This window comes from Theobroma umbraticum, unplaced genomic scaffold (assembly GCF_002168275.2).
Source record: "Theobroma umbraticum cultivar Fairchild unplaced genomic scaffold, ASM216827v3 scaffold_31.0, whole genome shotgun sequence".
NCBI lineage: Eukaryota > Viridiplantae > Streptophyta > Magnoliopsida > Malvales > Malvaceae > Theobroma > Theobroma umbraticum.
In genome coordinates this window covers 1,264,157-1,283,157 of record NW_018397283.1, presented here as the reverse complement: position 1 = coordinate 1,283,157, position 19,001 = coordinate 1,264,157, and the positions used below count along the sequence as shown (strand labels likewise).

At 35.4% G+C, this 19,001-nt stretch overlaps 4 protein-coding genes across 5 annotated transcripts; 3 read left to right on the top strand and 1 right to left on the bottom strand.

Moving 5' to 3' along the window:
* Window positions 1-43: 43 nt before the first annotated feature.
* Window positions 44-3,115, top strand: LOC110428240 (Transmembrane amino acid transporter family protein). 2 transcript variants are annotated; one of them, XM_021444011.2, is made up of 8 exons: window positions 44-232; window positions 318-457; window positions 566-949; window positions 1,627-2,020; window positions 2,161-2,266; window positions 2,353-2,507; window positions 2,617-2,685; window positions 2,782-3,115. In XM_021444011.2, the coding sequence occupies exons 1-8, from the start codon at window positions 146-148 to the stop codon at window positions 2,878-2,880; spliced, it is 1,434 nt and encodes a 477-aa protein (XP_021299686.1). In that variant the 5' UTR covers window positions 44-145; the 3' UTR covers window positions 2,881-3,115. The 2 variants fall into 2 exon arrangements, with proteins under 2 accessions (XP_021299686.1, XP_021299688.1); XM_021444013.2 differs by having other exon boundaries at window positions 47-232; window positions 2,416-2,507.
* Window positions 3,116-3,617: 502 nt separating this feature from the next.
* Window positions 3,618-6,108, top strand: LOC110428284 (Ribosomal protein L12/ ATP-dependent Clp protease adaptor protein ClpS family protein). Its single transcript, XM_021444077.2, has 3 exons — window positions 3,618-3,860; window positions 4,948-5,098; window positions 5,628-6,108. The coding sequence occupies exons 1-3, from the start codon at window positions 3,797-3,799 to the stop codon at window positions 5,887-5,889; spliced, it is 477 nt and encodes a 158-aa protein (XP_021299752.1). The 5' UTR covers window positions 3,618-3,796; the 3' UTR covers window positions 5,890-6,108.
* Window positions 6,109-6,574: 466 nt separating this feature from the next.
* On the bottom strand, window positions 6,575-11,850 carry LOC110428361 (GDT1-like protein 4). Its single transcript, XM_021444180.2, has 13 exons — window positions 11,529-11,850; window positions 11,357-11,425; window positions 9,970-10,029; window positions 9,803-9,850; window positions 9,067-9,155; window positions 8,885-8,921; window positions 8,727-8,774; window positions 8,160-8,228; window positions 8,034-8,078; window positions 7,875-7,936; window positions 7,663-7,735; window positions 7,475-7,559; window positions 6,575-6,891 (listed from the first exon to the last, which is right to left on the bottom strand). The coding sequence occupies exons 1-12, from the start codon at window positions 11,544-11,546 to the stop codon at window positions 7,488-7,490; spliced, it is 690 nt and encodes a 229-aa protein (XP_021299855.1). The 5' UTR covers window positions 11,547-11,850; the 3' UTR covers window positions 6,575-6,891; window positions 7,475-7,487.
* Window positions 11,851-13,451: 1,601 nt separating this feature from the next.
* Window positions 13,452-15,568, top strand: LOC110428205 (Eukaryotic aspartyl protease family protein). The gene has a single exon (XM_021443954.2). The coding sequence runs from the start codon at window positions 13,775-13,777 to the stop codon at window positions 15,242-15,244; it is 1,470 nt and encodes a 489-aa protein (XP_021299629.1). The 5' UTR covers window positions 13,452-13,774; the 3' UTR covers window positions 15,245-15,568.
* The last annotated feature ends 3,433 nt before the right edge of the window (window positions 15,569-19,001 follow it).

Sequence of the window (19,001 nt, the reverse complement as noted above, 5' to 3'; positions counted from 1 at the left end):
CATGTGGGATAAATGGTTTTTGGGAGATGGCAGAAGAAATTTTCAAAAGCAGGAAAGGGTTAACCAAAGTAAATGGTATGTCATTTTCTAACCTTTATTCCATCAAGCAACGCAATCATCAACCACTAGTCCACTACTTAAACACATGATGATGATCACTAAACCTTCACATTCATTGAGGAGGTTATCTCTATCTTACTTTGAAAAAATGGTTTCAACTTCTCCACCGAAGGTGAGCATGGATATAGTTCAGTTAGCTAGCCAACACTAGTTAATTACTTTTCACTAAAGCCTGTCTTGCCATTTGAATCTAACAGGAAGTTCAATCCAACGGCAAATGGGCAGAAGGAGATCCCGCTCGCCGAGCCAAATGGTGGTACTCAACTTTTCACACTGTCACGGCCATGATAGGTGCAGGCGTCCTCAGCCTGCCCTATGCCATGGCTTACCTGGGATGGTATATATGTTGGAACTCAACTCAGTTCACAAAAGCCTTAAATCTCAACTACTCTGAGTTATATATGTGGAAGAACTTTCGGAAACTTAACTTTGTCTTTTCTTGTAGGGGTCCAGGAACAATGGTTTTGGTGTTATCTTGGTGCATGACCTTGAATACAATGTGGCAGATGATACAACTCCATGAGTGTGTCCCTGGAACTCGATTTGACCGATACATTGACCTTGGTCGATATGCTTTTGGACCAAAACTTGGAGGATGGATTGTGCTGCCTCAGCAGCTGGTTGTTCAAGTTGGATGTGACATTGTGTACATGGTTACCGGAGGGAAGTGCCTCAAAAAGTTCATGGAGATAGCCTGTTCCAGCTGCACACAGCTCAGGCAGTCTTACTGGATCTTGATTTTTGGTGGCATCCATTTCTTCCTGTCTCAGCTTCCCAATTTCAATTCAGTTGCTGGTGTGTCATTAGCTGCAGCAATCATGTCTCTAAGGTCATGTCTAATGACCCTAATCTTTTACCCTTACTAATTAAGCTTCTGCACAGATGAGATGGGACAGGAAAAAAGTTGGTTTCTAGATCTAGATAGGTTTCACCACTTGTTTATTGCAGATTAGAGTTCCTCATCCAAAGCCAGAAACTAATCCAAGTTTTTGCTAAGTGGATAATCTTTTTAGTTGCAATTTATAGTACTTACTAGTACTATTTGTGTTCTCAAGTTGAGACAAAAGTCTGTCAAACTCAAAGCCAGTTAGCCTCAGAAAGCGATCTGGTTGATCTCGATGAAAGGCATAATCACCAGCCAGACCAGGCAGCGCAGCCCCACTGCTTTAATTATGTTTGCTGTATGCTCGTGAGCATATATATAATAATCTTTTCTTTCCCTCTACTTACTGATGGTAAAGTAAGGGAGGGTCATTTGAGAGGCTTTTACGTGTTCTATAGTTTCTCCAATAGCAGCTGAAGACAAAATATATATGCAGCTGCAGTTCAAGGAAAAGGAAGCGAACAAGAAGCATCTGAGAGTTACATTACATGAAATACTCTTTCCTAGCTTATCTCTAGAGTCTTTTGACAATGATTTTGCACAAAAATCACAACCATGCAATCGAAATCCAGCAAACCAAGATGCATTTATCATTGATTTGTAATGTTTCTTCTCTATTGCAGTTACTCAACCATAGCCTGGGCGGGCAGTCTGAGTCATGGTCAGATCGATAATGTCAGCTATGAGTACAAGAACACGAGTCCAACTGATTTCATGTTTCGAGTCTTTAATGCACTGGGTCAAATTTCATTTGCATTTGCTGGCCATGCAGTTGCCCTTGAAATCCAGGCCACAATTCCATCCACTCCGGAAAGGCCTTCAAAAATCCCCATGTGGAAAGGTGCGGTTGGAGCCTATTTCATAAATGCTATATGCTATTTCCCTGTAGCCATGATAGGGTACTGGGCATTCGGGCAAGATGTTGATGATAACGTGCTCATGGCTCTCAAGAAACCTGCATGGCTCATTGCCTCTGCAAACTTGATGGTGGTTGTTCATGTTATTGGAAGCTACCAGGTAAACAAATATAGCGGTTAATTTGATCCTAGGAGTTTCAACTTGGAAAGTAACAGGTTCAAACTGCTGGATAAGAAAATTAAGGCTGTTCGATCCTGTTTGTAGCCCAAAAACTTATGGTGAAAAGGAAATCTTGGCAGGTTTATGCTATGCCTGTGTTTGACTTGCTGGAGAGGATGATCATGAAAAGGCTGAACTTCCCACCAGGAATTGCACTGAGACTCATAACTCGATCTGGTTATGTAGGTGAGTTTTGCTCCATTCTTATCCTTGGAAAATAGAACCATAATTACTAAAACAGTTTTTAAGTATAACCACGACCTTGATTCCAGATAGTAACTTCAACTACTGTCTGCTAATGATTGAAACCTGCCTGCCTGTTGGAATCCTTGCAGCGTTCACCCTGTTCGTAGGAGTTACTTTCCCTTTCTTCGGAGATCTTCTGGGCTTCTTTGGTGGATTTGGTTTCGCTCCCACTTCATATTTTGTAAGCCTCCCCTCTCATTGCCATTCAATGTTTTTTCTCATAATCTCCCTCCTGACTGCACCTTCTGCTATAAAATAACTCAATTTATCCTGAAATGTTGTTCTTCCAGCTTCCCAGCATAATTTGGTTGATCATCAAGAAACCAAAGAGATTCGGCCTCAAATGGTTCACCAACTGGGTAATCAAAATTATAAACACCTGCTTCAAACCAACTGCTTAGATAAAAAGCTATAATCTTCTGATAAAAGTTTTTTTTTTTTTCTATATTGTTCAGAGCTGCATATTCATTGGACTGTTCATCATGATGGCATCAGCAATTGGTGGCTTAAGGAATATCATCACTGATGCTTCAACATATAGTTTTTACGCATGACTGTAATCAAACTCAATTAGCAGAGACTTGCTTTTCCTAGTGATTTATTATCTTGTAAGGTTATGCATTTATCTTGAGCAAGCAGTAGCATATAAAGATGGAAACAATATTCCAAATGTACCTTTACCCAATTTCTCTTCAAACTTCAATTCCCTCTCATCAGTTCTCTTTGAATGTGGAATTGCAAGCAAATGAAAGAAAGTGTTTGAAGACAATGACAGATTGTTTCTTGTGGCAAACACATTCATGGATACACCATTTGTAAAAAAGTGATAAAACCCTGAGAGCATGACACTCCAGCTTATCATTGGGTTGCCTTTTTGCTATGATGTCATTTCCAATCAGTTGATTTGTTGCATGGTAATTAAAAGGTTATTTTAAAAAAATAATAATAATCACTCATCACAAAACCTTTATCATTAATTGTTTTAAATATTTAAAATCAAAAAATTATATTTTGATATAAAAAAAATAAGTTGATTTATCGATCTATATAAAATATTTAAAAAAAATTTAAATACATTCACGATTTTATATATTTAATTTTTAATTTCGGATTTGCTTTCATAAGATTCAATCATAATTGAATCTTACACACACGAACTGTGATTAAAAATGAAAAAAGCCAAAATTTAGGGAAGAAGACATAATTTTTTTCTTTTTTTTCTTTTTTTTTTATTTGTATGAATTGTGTGCCTACATGCTGTTACAAGGCTATAAATGAACCACTAGTTCAAGTTTTAATTTTTCATCTTCCTTTGAGGCCTACAAAAAAAATTTGAAAAAAAAAATCATTTTTCCCAAATATTATTAATAAAAAAAATAGTGGTTGGAAAACAGTTTTCATTGGAGAGACAGAAGAGAGAGTGTCTGTGCAGAGAGATAGAGATACAGAGAGAGAGAGAGAGAGAGAGGCATGGAGACTGCGATACCCGGGAGATTAACTCTCTCACCAAACACTGTCTTTAATCCTAAACCAGGTTCTTCTTTCTCCTCTCTTTTCAATTCCCCCTCACCCCACTTTTTTTAAATTCTTGTTCTTGATTTTGGGTTGTAAAGTTTGTAACTTGTCTTGATTGATTGATGAAAACTAAATGAAACGATCATAAACTCATCTGGGTAGTCGTTGTTACTTAGCTTAGTTGACGATTACTATATCTGTTCTGCTTAATTTTTCTCCTGATAATTCTTCAAACAATCCAAGTTGCACATGCACGAATGCTTTGTTAACGATTCGGATTTAGAAGGATGGAGTTGGGGGGTGCAAGCTCTAGCTTTCTGCGGATTCATTTGCTGAGGATGGGTGTTTTTGCAGACAGTTTCCTGATTATATCGGAGGAATTAAGAGATAATTTAGTTTTGTAATTAGAAGCTTATCAGCTGGGATTGTTTGAAAAGCTTTCGGCTTTCACCTTGTAATTTTTAAAGGTCTTACAGATTGATGATTGCCAACTTGTTAAGTGCAAGGTTTTGAGTTTCACTGCTATGCTAAGGGGGGGAATTTAAGCGTTTGCAGGTGAAGCATAAGCAAAATTTGCTGGTTGAGGAAAGAGCAGAGTTGGCATGGATGGAAACTGTTGTAAAAGAACTTACTTTTATTGAATTTACTGAGGATAACGTCTTAAATAGGGTAACAGTAGCGCAATATGGTCCTTATGGCAGCTTAGTTTGCTGTTGTTTGTCGGTGGGAAAGAGTTCTAGACTCTCTGAGGAATAGGAATGTTTACATTTAATGATGCTTTAGTCGTTGATCCCTAGTTAGAGATTTTCTGTTCCACGTATTGGTTATATTGTTTTGAGGTTAACAAATTTGGTTGTTGATGATTGGATCCCTTTTGAAGTACTTACTTCTTCATCCAAGAAAACGGTAGAGAAAAAAAAAATGGAGGAAGCCTGCCATTTCTTTGAATATCTGAAACAGTCACTTGAATCTGTCTCAATTTCCTAAATCTTTCTTTGATTCCCTGTTAGTCAAACTTACTTCTTACATTGGTATCACTAGAGCATATATATGGATAGTTGCATGATTTTCATTAATTATAATAAATTTGATACTACGTAAAACAGGGGAGAAACAGGCTCTTTGCAAAGGACCATGCACCAATCGTGGCATTCTCATGGCTATATCGACCACAGGACCAGGTAAAGGAGCAGGAGTGTTGGAGAAGCCAGTTATAGAGAGAACCACTCCTGGTCGTGAATCTGAGTTTGATTTGAGGTGTGTGCACTAATTCAAATTTCTTTTGTACCTTTTGAGATGTTGATGTGAAAATATTATGCATTAATATTTCTTTTTTATCAGCATTCTTCTTGTAAATTTGTTGGCATGTTTCCCACTTCTTAGACCATTTTTTAAAGCATCTACCATTTTTTTGGTTGGTTGCATAAAATTAACTTGCTTAATCTACGAAAAAATACAGTTTTGCATCTTATGAGCAATAGTGATGGGTGCACCTTCTATGGGACATTTCAAAATCCAGAAACCAATTGCAAACGGAGGAGATTTCCATGTTCATGTCCTGTGTCCTATTTGTGGTGGCTTTTGTCTCGTGTGTCTGACATTTAATTGGAGTTCTTCAATAATTCATATAGCATTCGTTTTCATTTGGTTTAATTTGCTTGAATAACGAATAAACTCACATTTCTTCTAATTGACACAATTAGGTCTAGCTTTATTTGTTTTCTTATATTTCTTTCTCCATAAAGTTCACTTTTTTAGAACATTTTTGTGGTTATGACTTGCATAGGAAATCAAGGAAAATAGCTCCACCTTATCGAGTGATACTGCACAACGACAACTTCAATAAACGTGAATATGTAGTCCAAGTACTGATGAAAGTCATCCCTGGTATGACCCTTGACAATGCTGTTAACATCATGCAAGAAGCACACTACAATGGCTTGGCAGTGGTGATTATATGTGCTCAGGCCGATGCTGAAGAACACTGCATGCAACTAAGGGGGAATGGGCTTCTGAGTTCAATCGAACCCGCGAGTGGCGGTTGCTAAGGACAGACAACCTAGGAGACCATTTTGGTATTGTTCACTGTTAATATACCCTTTTTAGAAATGTTAGATGGTGTATATTTCAGTAGTGCTCATATTGTATGAACCCTGGACATCCCCTATGGTCAAAATTAAAAGACAAGAGGATGGTACTGATTTTGAATAAACCTGGCTCCATTTACTACTCAATCAAGGGTTGTTTCTATCTTCTGTCCCCGAGGCTGTCTTTGTATATACTGCTCAATCTGGAATGAGTTCACAATATGAGCACTAGAAAAGAACAAAAATGTGGATAGGGCGAAATGAACCTGAAGAAAGACCAGGAACAGGACACGGCTCAGATGACTCCAATCCAAAGAAAGGGACCAGCTGCCATAGAATTATATGTACATCTTTTATTTTACAAATTTTATCCGTCAACCGCAACTGACAGGGAAGGCTACCCCAACATAAACAAGAAAAATAATGGGGAAGGCAAAGAATGGCATGAACGTCATCATGATCGTTGATCATAACTAGATTTACTTGTCGTTTAATATCTCAACTTCAACAGATACGAGATTTTTTTTACAATGGTCAGACCATTTGCAGTAATTGTTACTTTCCATTTTACCAGATCATGAACATCAATTGAACCAGTTTGCCAGATTTGACCGAGTTGTTCAAGTAATATGAACCACGCATCATATTGGTTCCAAAGATTGTAAAAAAATCCCATTATGTAACGAAATGGATAAAAGAATCCCATTTGGTTAGGTATCCAGAGATGGTTAAAAAGTTGAGAAAGAATACAGCAATGAGAGTCAGATAAAATACAAAGTAGAAAACAATGACATCCCCAAAGGTGCTACCAACATCACATAGGTTTCAATCCTTCGAATATAATTTTTTAACTCCTTATAGAAGTTCACTTCAAAATTAGCTCTTGTGCGCAATCATGCTCCATGAATTTGGAAAATGAGAATGTCAACATCTGAAATTTGTTAGCTGACCTGTTTGCGATCCCTGTTTGCAACACAACAGGCACAAAGCAGAGTGATTATTGCAGACTATACACTGGGAAGCATTCAACAACAGGATATGCATGTGTGAGCATGCGGTAGCACTTGTGGGTAGGCAAAAACACTATAATTCCGAGACAATACTAGTCATTTCTAACTAGGCTCCCATACTCTGCTCTCAATGATATTGGTACATTTGCATGTGTGGGTACTACAAGGGGAGAATGAAAAGGATGTGGGGTGGCGGACGTGTGTGCTGTCATGCACCAGTCTCTTGTTGTGTGAGTGTGAGTGTGTGACATGTGTGTGGTGTGTGTGTGTGTGTGTGAGAGAGAGAGAGAGAGAGAGAGATAGGGAGACTGCCATGCCTCGCCTGGAATGAGAATATAAGAGGAATAAAACCATTATCTATGAAATACCAAAACAGCGGATCAATTTTGATTTCAGAATATTCAATTGCTTTATCTGAATTTGAAATATCAAAGCATTCATTGGAAGCCTTCTCCTAAGTGTTGACACAATAAAGGGCATCCCCCACACCCCTACTCTGATGAACATATTTTCTGGACATCAAAATAGGCACTAACCATTGGTAAGTCATCAAGCCTCCACCGTTGAGAGGAAGGATTGGATTCCAAAAACAATGAAAAGAACTCCACCTGAGAGCGCAACCTGCACCAAAATGATAAAAACTTGGTTTTACAAATTGCTCAAGGGATTAATGTGAAAACCATCGTGGCATAAGGGTAAAAAGAAAAGTATGGATCAGGATTACAAATTTCTCAGATATCTGAGATGCCAAGCTCTTTCCTCCAAGGACAGCAACAGTGGTGCACAACGCTTGTCCTCTGGAAGAAGGGAAACAATACTAATCAGTATATACAAAAGAAACCAATTATGAGAACACATATACAGAGTGGTTTCAAAAAAGGAAGGAAATAGCATTGCTTCAGTAAATACATGGAGATATCAAAAGCTATAACTTACACAATGCCACCAATAACTACACCGAATGGGTTCCCATCTGCAGCCAAACCAATGGTAGCAAGCTGACAAGACATTAAACTACTCAGTCCAAAATAATGAAGACGCAATAGTGACTTGTTTCAAAAGAGAGAAATATGCCGTTCATGAGATAAAATTTACCTGGCTCTTGTCACCCCATTCACCAAAAAATGTGATGGAAAATGCCTGCAAAATAGGTACTGTCAAATTGTTTGAGTAAATGCAGGCCTATCAAGTTTCAAATTAATAAGTTTTAGAAATTATAACCTTCAGAAATATTGGAGAGAAGAACTGTGTGAGAAATGGTCGCCTCTCCTTCTTCAATTCATCATCAGCCTGGGAACATAGAAAACAGCTGAATATCTTCAGAATCTTAATTATTGAAAACTATAACTTGAAAATATCAAATATAATGCAGGCCATGAATTCAGAAGCACATGACAAATAAAACTATCACCACTAACATGAGCACATAATGTCTTTAATCATGGAACAGATATACTAATTCATGAAACAACACAAATAAAGTATACAATCATTAATTAGGGTCGGTTTGATTCGATTAAGTTTCAGATCAATTGAGGTTTCGGGTTGTAGACTTTTAGAGGCAATTCAGGTTGGGTCAAGTTTGATAGGTCTTTCAGGTTCAGTCATGTTTGCGAGCTCTAGCTGTAAGCCGGATACACCCTCAAGGAAAGCACTAAGAAATTTATGTCCAATTAGTAAATCAAATGTGTTTCGATATTCTAACCAAATCAGTTCAACATTGAAAGAAAACATGTCTATGGAGATAACACTATCTCATTATGTGAAATATGCTTCTTGTTGCTGCACCTTATTGCCCTCCTTGACTGTTCGTGTGTTAGCCTTCCAGTCAGCATCCTAATGACACCAATAAAGCAAAGTTTAAATAATGTTAATATTTTTTTTTGTTTTGGTAAAACAAATGTCAAGTTAAACATCAGGAAATTCATTAGAAGGGAAAACCCTACCAGTTTTGCTTCAACTTCAGCCAATTCTTCATCCTCCCTGTTGTGGAAACATAGATCACAAAATGATCAATTTAAAGTAAAACAAAAGCTTAACCTATCTAAGCATGATAAACAGAAGTCACACCCTTGCATATGATAGTAAGAGTAATGGAAAAGACTAAAGAGATAAGAGAAAGCATTACCCATTCTCCATAAATCCATCCCATAAAGACCACAGCCCAAATGCCAAGAACAGCACCGTCGTTATGTGATGAGTCCATTTCCTAGAAATCTGCATAATTTGAAATCATACAAGAAGAGAATGAGAGCCTGTTTCATACACGTTTAAAATTGTTACATGTATAGTCTGTGTGGTACATAATTAATTCGATTAAATTAATCATCCAAGCAGACTGAGCTTTAATGTATGTTCAGAACAAAAGGCCTCACACTTTTGCACACTAGAGTTCAACAAAATCACAGTTACTGATAAAAGCATACACTATAGCAGCTATTACAGGGTTCACTTAGACTCAGTATGAACCGCATAAGAATATAAACAGTATGGATGCCAGGAGGACTATCTCGAATTACAGATAGCAGCAGTACCAATATTAAGGCATTTCATATAGCTATAAGTAGCAAAACTAATTCCACGCTGAAGTATCTCCAGTGCATTTCGTAAGATGTAACTTTACAAAATTGGAATGAATCAAGTTGAATTCAATTCAGCTCTCATCCTAACACATAGTTACCCTCCTTTCTTCCTAGTTGGCAATTTTTCCGAGCAAAAATGACCAAAAACAGCTTAGTTCACTAGATATTGCTTGGAATTACCAAAAACAAGCCTTTAGTGTGATTGTTCAAGTCCTTTAAAAGAAATTAAAATCAACCCACACACAAAAGAAGTCTTTCTCGAACAGCAATCAGACCACTTACAAGATTTGGAGCGGCCCAGCCAACAAAAGCAGATAGAATAGTCATCACCTAAAGATCAGAAATATTTCAAATAACGGTAAGGCTAAAGAAGAATAACAAAAGAAGTTAATATAGTGAACCTGAATGAAAAGGATGAGCGGAGAAAGAAGTAAAAGAAAATCACTTACAACTAAAGATGCCAAGCATCCTGACAAGACAAGCCTCCTTGGATGACGCATTGCCAAGATCTTGAAACAAGTTAAATGAAAGAATTTAAAGTATAATGTGTTCAAGCTATTGCAGGAAAAATGCAGTCAAACTGGTATTAAAGGGATAATATATTATTTAACTAAAAGTATGAAAAACAGTATATCCTAAAGAAGAAGCATAAAAACATGATATATTAAAGCTACAAAATGAAACAGGTTCTTTCTGACAAATAAAAGATGTATTCGTGAAAAATTCATACTCTCATAACATCATGTGTTTGAACAAAATATCTGTCCAGTCCAAGAATCAGAAAAAGACTCATTTGCTTTCTACAGCTTAAACCATGTGCAAAGTTGTCAGTTTCAAAACAATCTATGCTCTTTTTCTTCTTTCATATACAAGGCTTGCTTAGGTTAAAGCAGTAACTTTGAGTTATAAACACATGAATAATCACCACAGCTAAAGTAAAAGAAGCTGCACTAAATACCAGTATCAAAGTTATTAACCTCATGAATGAGAATAACAGAGCATTGTCATTTAAGAAATTCATCCACAAGTTTATTCTAAGAAAACCACTTGATTATTAGGATCCATAAATTCAACACTAGTACGAGAGAAACGTTTTTTCCACAAAACATTCAGCTAATGATAACATTGTTGCTTAGAAAAGGTTATTCCTGTGAGTCTAAACAAAGACTTCATGTCCTGACTGATCAACGCAGGGTGACACAAGAGTGTGGGTACCTCATGTAAAGCCACAGAAACTAACCAGCCAGGTAATTTTTCGGCTAAATTTAAGAAAGAAACAGGATTCAGCATGACATAGTCGAATATTAAACAATAAAAAGGAGAATTTATTCCTATGCAAGTGGGCCATCTGGGGAAACCCCTATCTAGTAGCTGAACTCCAGTTTTTCATTCCAAATTCATCCATATAAATATAATCTCTTTTTTTCTTCTTCTTCTTCTTTTAAATAAACTAATCAAAATATAAAATTCCACCCCTATAACATATAGTTTTTCTTTTAGCAGCCCTTGAAAAATTTATAATCCAATCAAATGTGTGATAAGCAGATGTTTAAAATCTCTAGCTAACTAGTTTTAACTTCCCTTTAGAACATGATCAATTGAAAAAAAGAAAAAAGAAGAAAACTACAACAATTAAAAGAACAATAGATTTGTAAACAAGCTAAATTGAAGTTGAAGTAGGGTAATTGTTCATTATTGACACCATCTATAATTCAATTTAGATTTCCAGTCCTTTTCAAATCAATATCAAATAAATCAAACTTGCAGTCCCATAAACATAACTTAACCAACCAAAAAAGAAAGAAAATCAATATCAAAATATAAGCTTTGACTAACCGCTGCAGCGAAGAACGTCTTGTCGCCAATCTCCGATAGCACGGTCATCGCCAGAGATTTGGAAAAGCTCTTTCAAAAACCAATAAAAACAATTGACGATTAATTACCGCAAATCAAAACAAAATCAGAACAAAAGAGAAAGTCTTTAATTTGTCCTAATAAAATTTCTTACTTGCACAAGCGAGCTCATGATTGCAGAGATAGCTGAAAAGAGAGATCCTATATTCCCGAAGAAAAATACAAAGTGTTTGTTTTTTCTTCTTTTGGTGTTGAATTTCTACTCCCTCTCCCTCCGACTCAATTTGAAGCTTCTGAGTTTGGGACTCGGGCTAAGTCGGTGGGATTTCTAAATCAGCTACTCAGTAGAGTCGACGATCACGGGAGCATAAATACAAGGTTCAAAGTTCTATAAAAAAAATAATAAAATATAAATTAAAAAAAAAAAGGCGTCGTAGAAAGAGAGTTTGTTTTTTGGTGCGTGTTGTTCACTTCCTAAGGGGAGGGAAAAGATCTGATTGGATGGGGAGACTTTTAGATTCAGCGGCACGTTGTGACGGCGTTCAGCTCACGCTGGTTTTTTGTCGCGTACCCCACAAGTCCGATTCGCTTTTGTTTCGATGCATGCTCACGTGGCTTTTACTAAATTTCATTTAAAAACGATTTTATTTATTTTTTCTTATAGGGTACAAAAAATCACAATATTTGTGAAAAAATTTCTTTAAATACACGTTAATTGAAATGTATGTAATTCAATTTCGTATTTATTTAATTAGATTTTAAATTTTTTTAAATAAATATCTAATAATACTGATAATCTCATATATTGATATTTTCGACCCAACTCCATCCTCAAATCTTTATGTTAAGGATAAATTAAATTCAATAAACCAACTAATTATTTATTTGTTTTATCATCAATTTATTCTTTTAAAAGAAAACACAATTTTTTTTAGAATATATTTCAATATCCATAACAATTGTGCCATAAACAAATCTCTTAATACTTACATAAATTAATTGGGCTAGAAATAGAAAGCCCAAGGCAGCAAAGAAGTGATGGTAATTGGTGGACCTGGACCCCGTGACCCTCTCAACTATAGACAGGCCGGCCTGGTCTGGTCTTAAAATCTGTAAATTAAGTTTAAGCAAATCTTAAAATTTACAAAAAATAGTTTAGAGAAATGGAAAAGATTATTAATTCTTAACTTGGTGTTTTAGGAATGGAGTGATTTAATTCGATTTGGAGGATAATATTCAAATTAAATTTTAATCTTATCAAATCTAATATAAATCTAGATATAAATTAACAAATCCAATCTAAGAGTTTTAATCAGATTATATTCTAAGTACGTAATTATCATGTTGATATCTTATTATGGTATCGTACCTGAAATTATCCTGTTTAGTATTTGCTGATAATGTGGTAAGATTGATTATTGTTCATAGTCAGACAAGCGAGAGGAACTCACAGCATAGCAGTTAACAGTCGACAAGGAAGAGTCAACATGGTGCATGATATCATGGCGAAAGCTGGGGGGTTTTTCTTATTTAGTCTCTTGTTCTTCATGTCATCCGCAGTGTTTAATGTTGACCAACTGCACTTCCTCATGTCCATGTTGGTCCTGAACTAGCTGCTGTTCTCCTCTGGCTCTCGCTGGACAATCAAACAGTGTCACAGCCGTGACCTGTGGCTTGAGTTTGGGGTCTCTCTGAAAATGCCGACAAAGCTAGCCAGTTGATTGGGATAATGCAACAAGTTCCTTGTCTGCTTTCAATTTTGGCCAACTTTGGCTCGTGGGTCTAGCTTCAAGTTGATTGGGATCGTTTAGTTATTATATGTACTAATTAAAAAGCTTAAGTTTGGTTTTTGTCTTGAGCCTTTAGCCCTTTACCCCACGCTCAAATCATTGCCAATTTTCCCATGTGATCCCGGCCAACTTGCTACCATAATCATGGCCTCGAAAATGCATGGGAAAATTATCACAATTCAACTTGCTGTGTAGACCCCCAAGTCTATGGCTTTTAGCTATCAATTTTCACGGACCTCATGATACATTCTGATATAGAAACAAAGAGAAACAGTGGTCCAACAGAGCAAAATGGTTTCCATGGATGGTCAAAAGAGCAGATGAGCAAAAGCAAGTTTAAAAAAGGAAAGCCTCTAAATCCTGCTTATTAACCGGATGGTTTGGATAAAAATCCAACATTGACAACCACGCAAAGATAATGAACCCCTCCCAGCGCCAAGAGCAAATCACCTTGTAAAAAGAATCAAGCTTTGCGTTGGTAACATAAATACATACTCGGTCTACTTTTTCTTTTTTAGATCCCATTCAAAGCTTCCCCACTCTCTACTCTCGATAAAGCCTATCAAAGTTTCCCCCTAGCTACCTCACACTTCCTCTTTTGCTCAGAAAAATGGGGCTTTGTTTCTGGGTTCTCTTCGCTGGATTCTTCTTTACAGCTCCATTTGTTGGCTGCTTTCGAAGCTTGCCGCAGAGCCACCTGCCGACGACGGTTCTTGATGTTGCTGAAGCACTTGAGAAAACCAGAAATGTCTTCTCATTTGACCCCACAAAGAAACCAGCGTTTAGCCCGGTAGACCAAAGCCTCTCGGCTTCATCGTCCTCTTTGCTTTCCCTTCAGGTTCATTCGAGAGCTTCTGTTCATAAAAGCTCCCACCTTGATTACAAATCATTAACTTTATCACGACTCAAGCGTGATTCGGCCCGAGTCAGATCACTCACCACTCGGTTAGATCTGGCTATCAACGGCATTTCAAGGTCGGATCTGGAACCGCTTGATATTGGGTCGGACTTCAGCGCAGAGGAAATAGAAGGTCCGATTGTGTCGGGTTCGAGTCAAGGGAGTGGTGAGTACTTTTCCAGAGTTGGAATCGGGAAACCACCGAGTCAAGTCTATATGGTACTCGACACCGGCAGTGACGTTAACTGGGTACAATGCGCTCCCTGTGCCGATTGTTACCAACAAGCCGACCCAATTTTCGAGCCCTCTTCATCGTCTTCTTACTCTCCTCTGTCCTGCGAAACTCAACAATGCAAGTACCTTGACACGTCCGAATGTCGAAACGACACCTGTCTCTACGAGGTTTCCTACGGTGACGGCTCTTACACCGTCGGTGACTTCGTTACAGAAACCATCACCCTGGGCTCGGCTTCTGTGGATAATGTAGCCATCGGTTGCGGCCATAATAACGAAGGCTTGTTCGTTGGGGCTGCTGGCTTACTTGGTCTCGGCGGTGGCCCGCTATCCTTTGCTTCTCAGCTTAATGCAAGTAGTTTCTCTTACTGTCTGGTGGATCGTGACTCTGACTCAGCATCGACTCTCGAATTCGACTCGGCTCTTCCACCCAACGCCGTTAAAGCTCCGCTGCTTCATAATCACCAATTGGACACGTTTTATTATCTCGGTTTAACCGGAATCAGTGTGGGTGGCGAGTTGCTTCCGATTCCTCAGTCAGCTTTCCAAATGGATGAGTCAGGTAATGGCGGGACTATAATCGACTCGGGGACCGCCGTAACTCGGTTGCAGGGCGACACCTACGATATTCTCCGTGATGCCTTCGTTAAGGGGACCAAGAACCTGCCGTCAACTGACAGCGTAGCGTTGTTTGACACGTGTTACGATTTGTCGAAGAGGAGCAGCGTGGATGTGCCGACGGTGTCGTTTCATTTCCCCGAGGGACAAGTTTTACCGTTACCGGCTAAGAATTACCTGATACCGGTCGACTCCGACGGAACCTTCTGCTTCGCGTTTGCGCCAACGTCCTCGTCGCTATCAATCATTGGGAACGTGCAGCAGCAGGGAACACGTGTCGGTTTCGATCTCGGCAACTCCCTCGTAGGATTCGTACCCGACAAATGTTAAAAAAATATTAAACGGGAAAACCTTTTTAACTTTTTGACCATTTCTTTTTTTACCGTTTTCACCTTGGTGAAAAGGGAACTTTTACCGTTTGGGATATTGGCGTGGGCCCATTTCATATATATTTAATAACTGTCAAGATTTAGCCATCTAGTGCTGTGATGAGGTGGGACCAGGCAAGCGGTGACGGTGTCTGTTTATGGTAAATTAATTTGATGTACGAGGAGAACAGTGGTCAGACGGTAGAGGATTGAAAGAAGGTTGTTGACAGTATTATCGTTACAAATAGGTTTGTTTTTTATTTAATGAAAGATAATTTAGTATGTGTCTCAGGGCTTGCATGGCTGGATCAGATTCTTTGTTTTATTATTATTATTATTATTCTTATATATTTGTCAAAATTAGATAAATCAAGAATTCATGTTTTTATGTTTTTATTATATCATATAAATATAAAGATAATAATAATTGTGCAGATAAATATGAATATAATATGATTGATAATTTGTTAAAATTTAGATTAAATGAGTTATTCAAGTCGCATGTATATAGATTGAGACCATAACTTGATTCACTATATGTGTTTAATTAGTTTTAAATGAGTTAAGAGAGTTTAACACATTTAAAACACATAATTATCATGTATGAAATTTGATAATTTAGAGTTCAAACTCGTTTAATTTTATATTAATCTTGTATCATGTTTAAAATTATTTTGTACAATATTCGAAAGAAAGATTTTTACACGATAAGTGAATAAATTTAGATCTTAGATTTGTTGTTATATACCAACGGTTCGATTTAAGCTTTCTGTTAACAATTCATTCCATGAGGGATAAGAGTGTTTTATGTGCGTACATTAATTACTCATTTCCGTTGGCCTTAGCCTTATTCATTCTAGGCTTGAATTTACTTTCATTTATTTTTATTGATAATTATGTATATAATTATTTATTTCCCATTTTTGTTGTGGATGGTTTCTATGAAGACAAATATTGGACAATTCGATGGGAACAATGCTCTCGTGTTCTTTCATGGCATTTGGCCTAGAGTGGAAAGAATTTTCACCCATACAAATTCAATATATTAGGTTGAATTTTTAAATAAAGATAATAATTTTCTATGGTTAATCACGGGTTTCAGTGCTTATTAGTATGTGAACCTAAGGATATCACATACATGGGAATAAGCTAATGAAAAAACAATAAAAGTATGTTTAGTTGGCGGAATAGACATAAATAGAATAAAATAATTATTATGTAAAAATCTAATAAAGTAAAAATAGAATAAATTATTTATTACTTAATTTGATAGTAGTATTTGGTTTATAGCAGTATTTGGTTGGTAACAATAATTTTAAAATAAAAAATAAAAAATAAAAATATCTTTTATTATTTATATGATTATTTAGTTTTATTAGATTTTTAAATATTAATAATGTATAATTTAATTAAAATATTAATAATTAATAATTTATATTTATTTATAATTTAATCAATAATATTTAAAATAGTGAGGTTTTAAAATTTAAATATTATTACGATCAATTACTTTATTTGATTTTATTTTTAAATATTAATAATTGATTATTTATTTAAAATGTTAATAATAGATAATTTAAATATTAATATTTTATTTATAATTTAATTATTAATGTTTTTAATATTAATATTTTATTTAATTTAAATATTATTATGATAATTTTTATTTTTTAAAATATTAATACTTGGTAATTATTTAAAATATTAATAATTGGTCATTTAATTATTAATATTTTATATATAATTTAAATATTATTATGTTTTATTTATTTATTTCTTATTTTATTTTTAAATTTCAATAATTTATAATTTATTTTATTAATAATTGATCATTTAAATATTAAATTTTATTCTTGATTTAATTTTTAATATTTTAAACTATTAATATTTTACTTTTTAATTTAATATTAATATTTTATTAGAAGTTGGAATCTGAGAAAAGGAGGAGAGAGAAAAAATAATATTTATTACAAATAGAGTTGTAATTTTTCAAACTTATAAAAGGTATTTTGATATGTATTATTTTTTAAATTTATATCTTAGTTATGGAATAGCTAATACCATGGAGAAGGTGGTATTAATGACTTAGTTATTCTCCTAACTAAACATGCTTTAAATACATTGAATGTCAATTATGTCAATAAAATATAATTATATCAATATACCGTTGTTATCTTAATATGATTATACTCAAAATTACTTGATTTGCAAGATTATGTTGAATTCGAGTTGTTTGCTTTCCATGTTTATTGTTTATTATTAGATGTTCAATTGTTGACTAAATTCAATTGTGTAATATGAATGCTATTATTTTTTACTGTTTTAAAATAAAAAATCATTTGAAAGTTTGATTTAATAATAACTTACAAACAAATTTATGTATTTTTTAAAAAATATTTAAGTGGCAAGTGTATTTTAGAATTAAAAGGTCACGCTCCTTTCTATGGAATCAAGACTTGGAATCGAAGTGGGCTTAATGCCTTAACCAATGTGTGGAACTAGCACCAACTTGAATTCATCAAAATCCCAATTCATTTTCAAGATTCAACCCAAATTTGAAAAAAAAAAATTCAATTGTCGAAAGAATTTCGAATCCAAAACAAATTCTTTTGCAAAAAGAGAATCTAGAAAGGGTCGAGGAAGAAGAAGATCAAGAGATGAAGACAAAGGAAAAGGGGGTGAGAGATTTAATTTAAGAAATTGTTATATATTTTTTCTCTAAAAATGTAAGATAATTGTTTTGAAATAAAGAATTTATTTTCATTAATCCGAATTTTTATTTTTTACATCACTGGTTGAAAATTTTCTCCTTTCAAACTTTAATTCTGAGTTCGTTCTCACCAAAAAAGGGTCGACAGAGGGAATCAATTTAAGTTAGAGACATAGATTTGTTTAGAAGCCGAAAAGAAGAGGGACATGTTGCGGTAGCACACCTAAATTCCGCTGTGAGAACAGACAGCGGGTGGAACAGAACATCCCAGTTGGACAGACATGTTCGCAACTGCCACGTGGAATGAGCACAATCTCTGTCCTGTGGGGTCCTACACTGTCAACGAATAGTACCATTGAATCAGACAGCCAATGGGAAAAATGGACAAGGGACAACCAGTATAAACGGATAAAATACAAAATCAGCAACAACGACAGCTTCAAATGATGGAATTTCCCCCCACCAGCACAGGCGGAGCGTGCAAAGGCACTTGCCACCGACGAAGATGTCGCTGGCTGCGGCTGGGATCCAAGAGTTTTACCTTTTACCCATTTGGGCGACGGTCCAATTTAAATTACTATTAAGAATTTGACGGTAATTTGCATTTGTTAACTATATACATAGACTTAGAGACTACATCCATACCGGCGGCTCAATTAGTAAGAAACTTTAATTAAATTTAATATATACATAGCTATCTTGCGTGTTCCAAAATTTAATAATATTTAATTTTTCAAAACATTTATCATAAATTTTTAATATCATATCTCTACTGAACAAGTCAATAATAAATAAAACAGTAATAATAGTAATATATAGGGTTGAAATCCTGGTATACTTAATTGTTTTGTTCTTCTAATGTAACCCTAAATAAATCAAAATTTACATAATTAACCTAGTAAAATGAAAAAAACAAAAAAATTATGATTAGATATCTTCTATTATTTAATTCTATTAAATAAAATTAAAATATTTTATAATTAAATTCATAGAAATTTTAAATAATAAA

What these genes read in the sequence shown, in the direction of transcription:
- LOC110428240 (XM_021444011.2), top strand. Translation starts at nt 146, where the DNA reads ATGATGATGATCACTAAACCTTCACATTCATTGAGGAGGTTATCTCTA. An exon ending in GCCATGGCTTACCTGGGATG is followed by an intron (nt 458 to 565) that starts GTATATATGTTG and finishes CTTTTCTTGTAG; the next exon opens with GGGTCCAGGAACAATGGTTT. An exon ending in TCGCTCCCACTTCATATTTT is followed by an intron (nt 2,508 to 2,616) that starts GTAAGCCTCCCC and finishes TTGTTCTTCCAG; the next exon opens with CTTCCCAGCATAATTTGGTT.
- LOC110428284 (XM_021444077.2), top strand. Translation starts at nt 3,797, where the DNA reads ATGGAGACTGCGATACCCGGGAGATTAACTCTCTCACCAAACACTGTC. An exon ending in TGTCTTTAATCCTAAACCAG is followed by an intron (nt 3,861 to 4,947) that starts GTTCTTCTTTCT and finishes TACGTAAAACAG; the next exon opens with GGGAGAAACAGGCTCTTTGC. An exon ending in GAATCTGAGTTTGATTTGAG is followed by an intron (nt 5,099 to 5,627) that starts GTGTGTGCACTA and finishes TGACTTGCATAG; the next exon opens with GAAATCAAGGAAAATAGCTC.
- LOC110428361 (XM_021444180.2), bottom strand. An exon ending in CTGAAGTTGAAGCAAAACTG is followed by an intron (nt 8,775 to 8,884) that starts GTAGGGTTTTCC and finishes TGGTGTCATTAG; the next exon opens with GATGCTGACTGGAAGGCTAA. An exon ending in CAGTCAAGGAGGGCAATAAG is followed by an intron (nt 8,229 to 8,726) that starts GTGCAGCAACAA and finishes CTATGTTCCCAG; the next exon opens with GCTGATGATGAATTGAAGAA.
- LOC110428205 (XM_021443954.2), top strand. Translation starts at nt 13,775, where the DNA reads ATGGGGCTTTGTTTCTGGGTTCTCTTCGCTGGATTCTTCTTTACAGCT.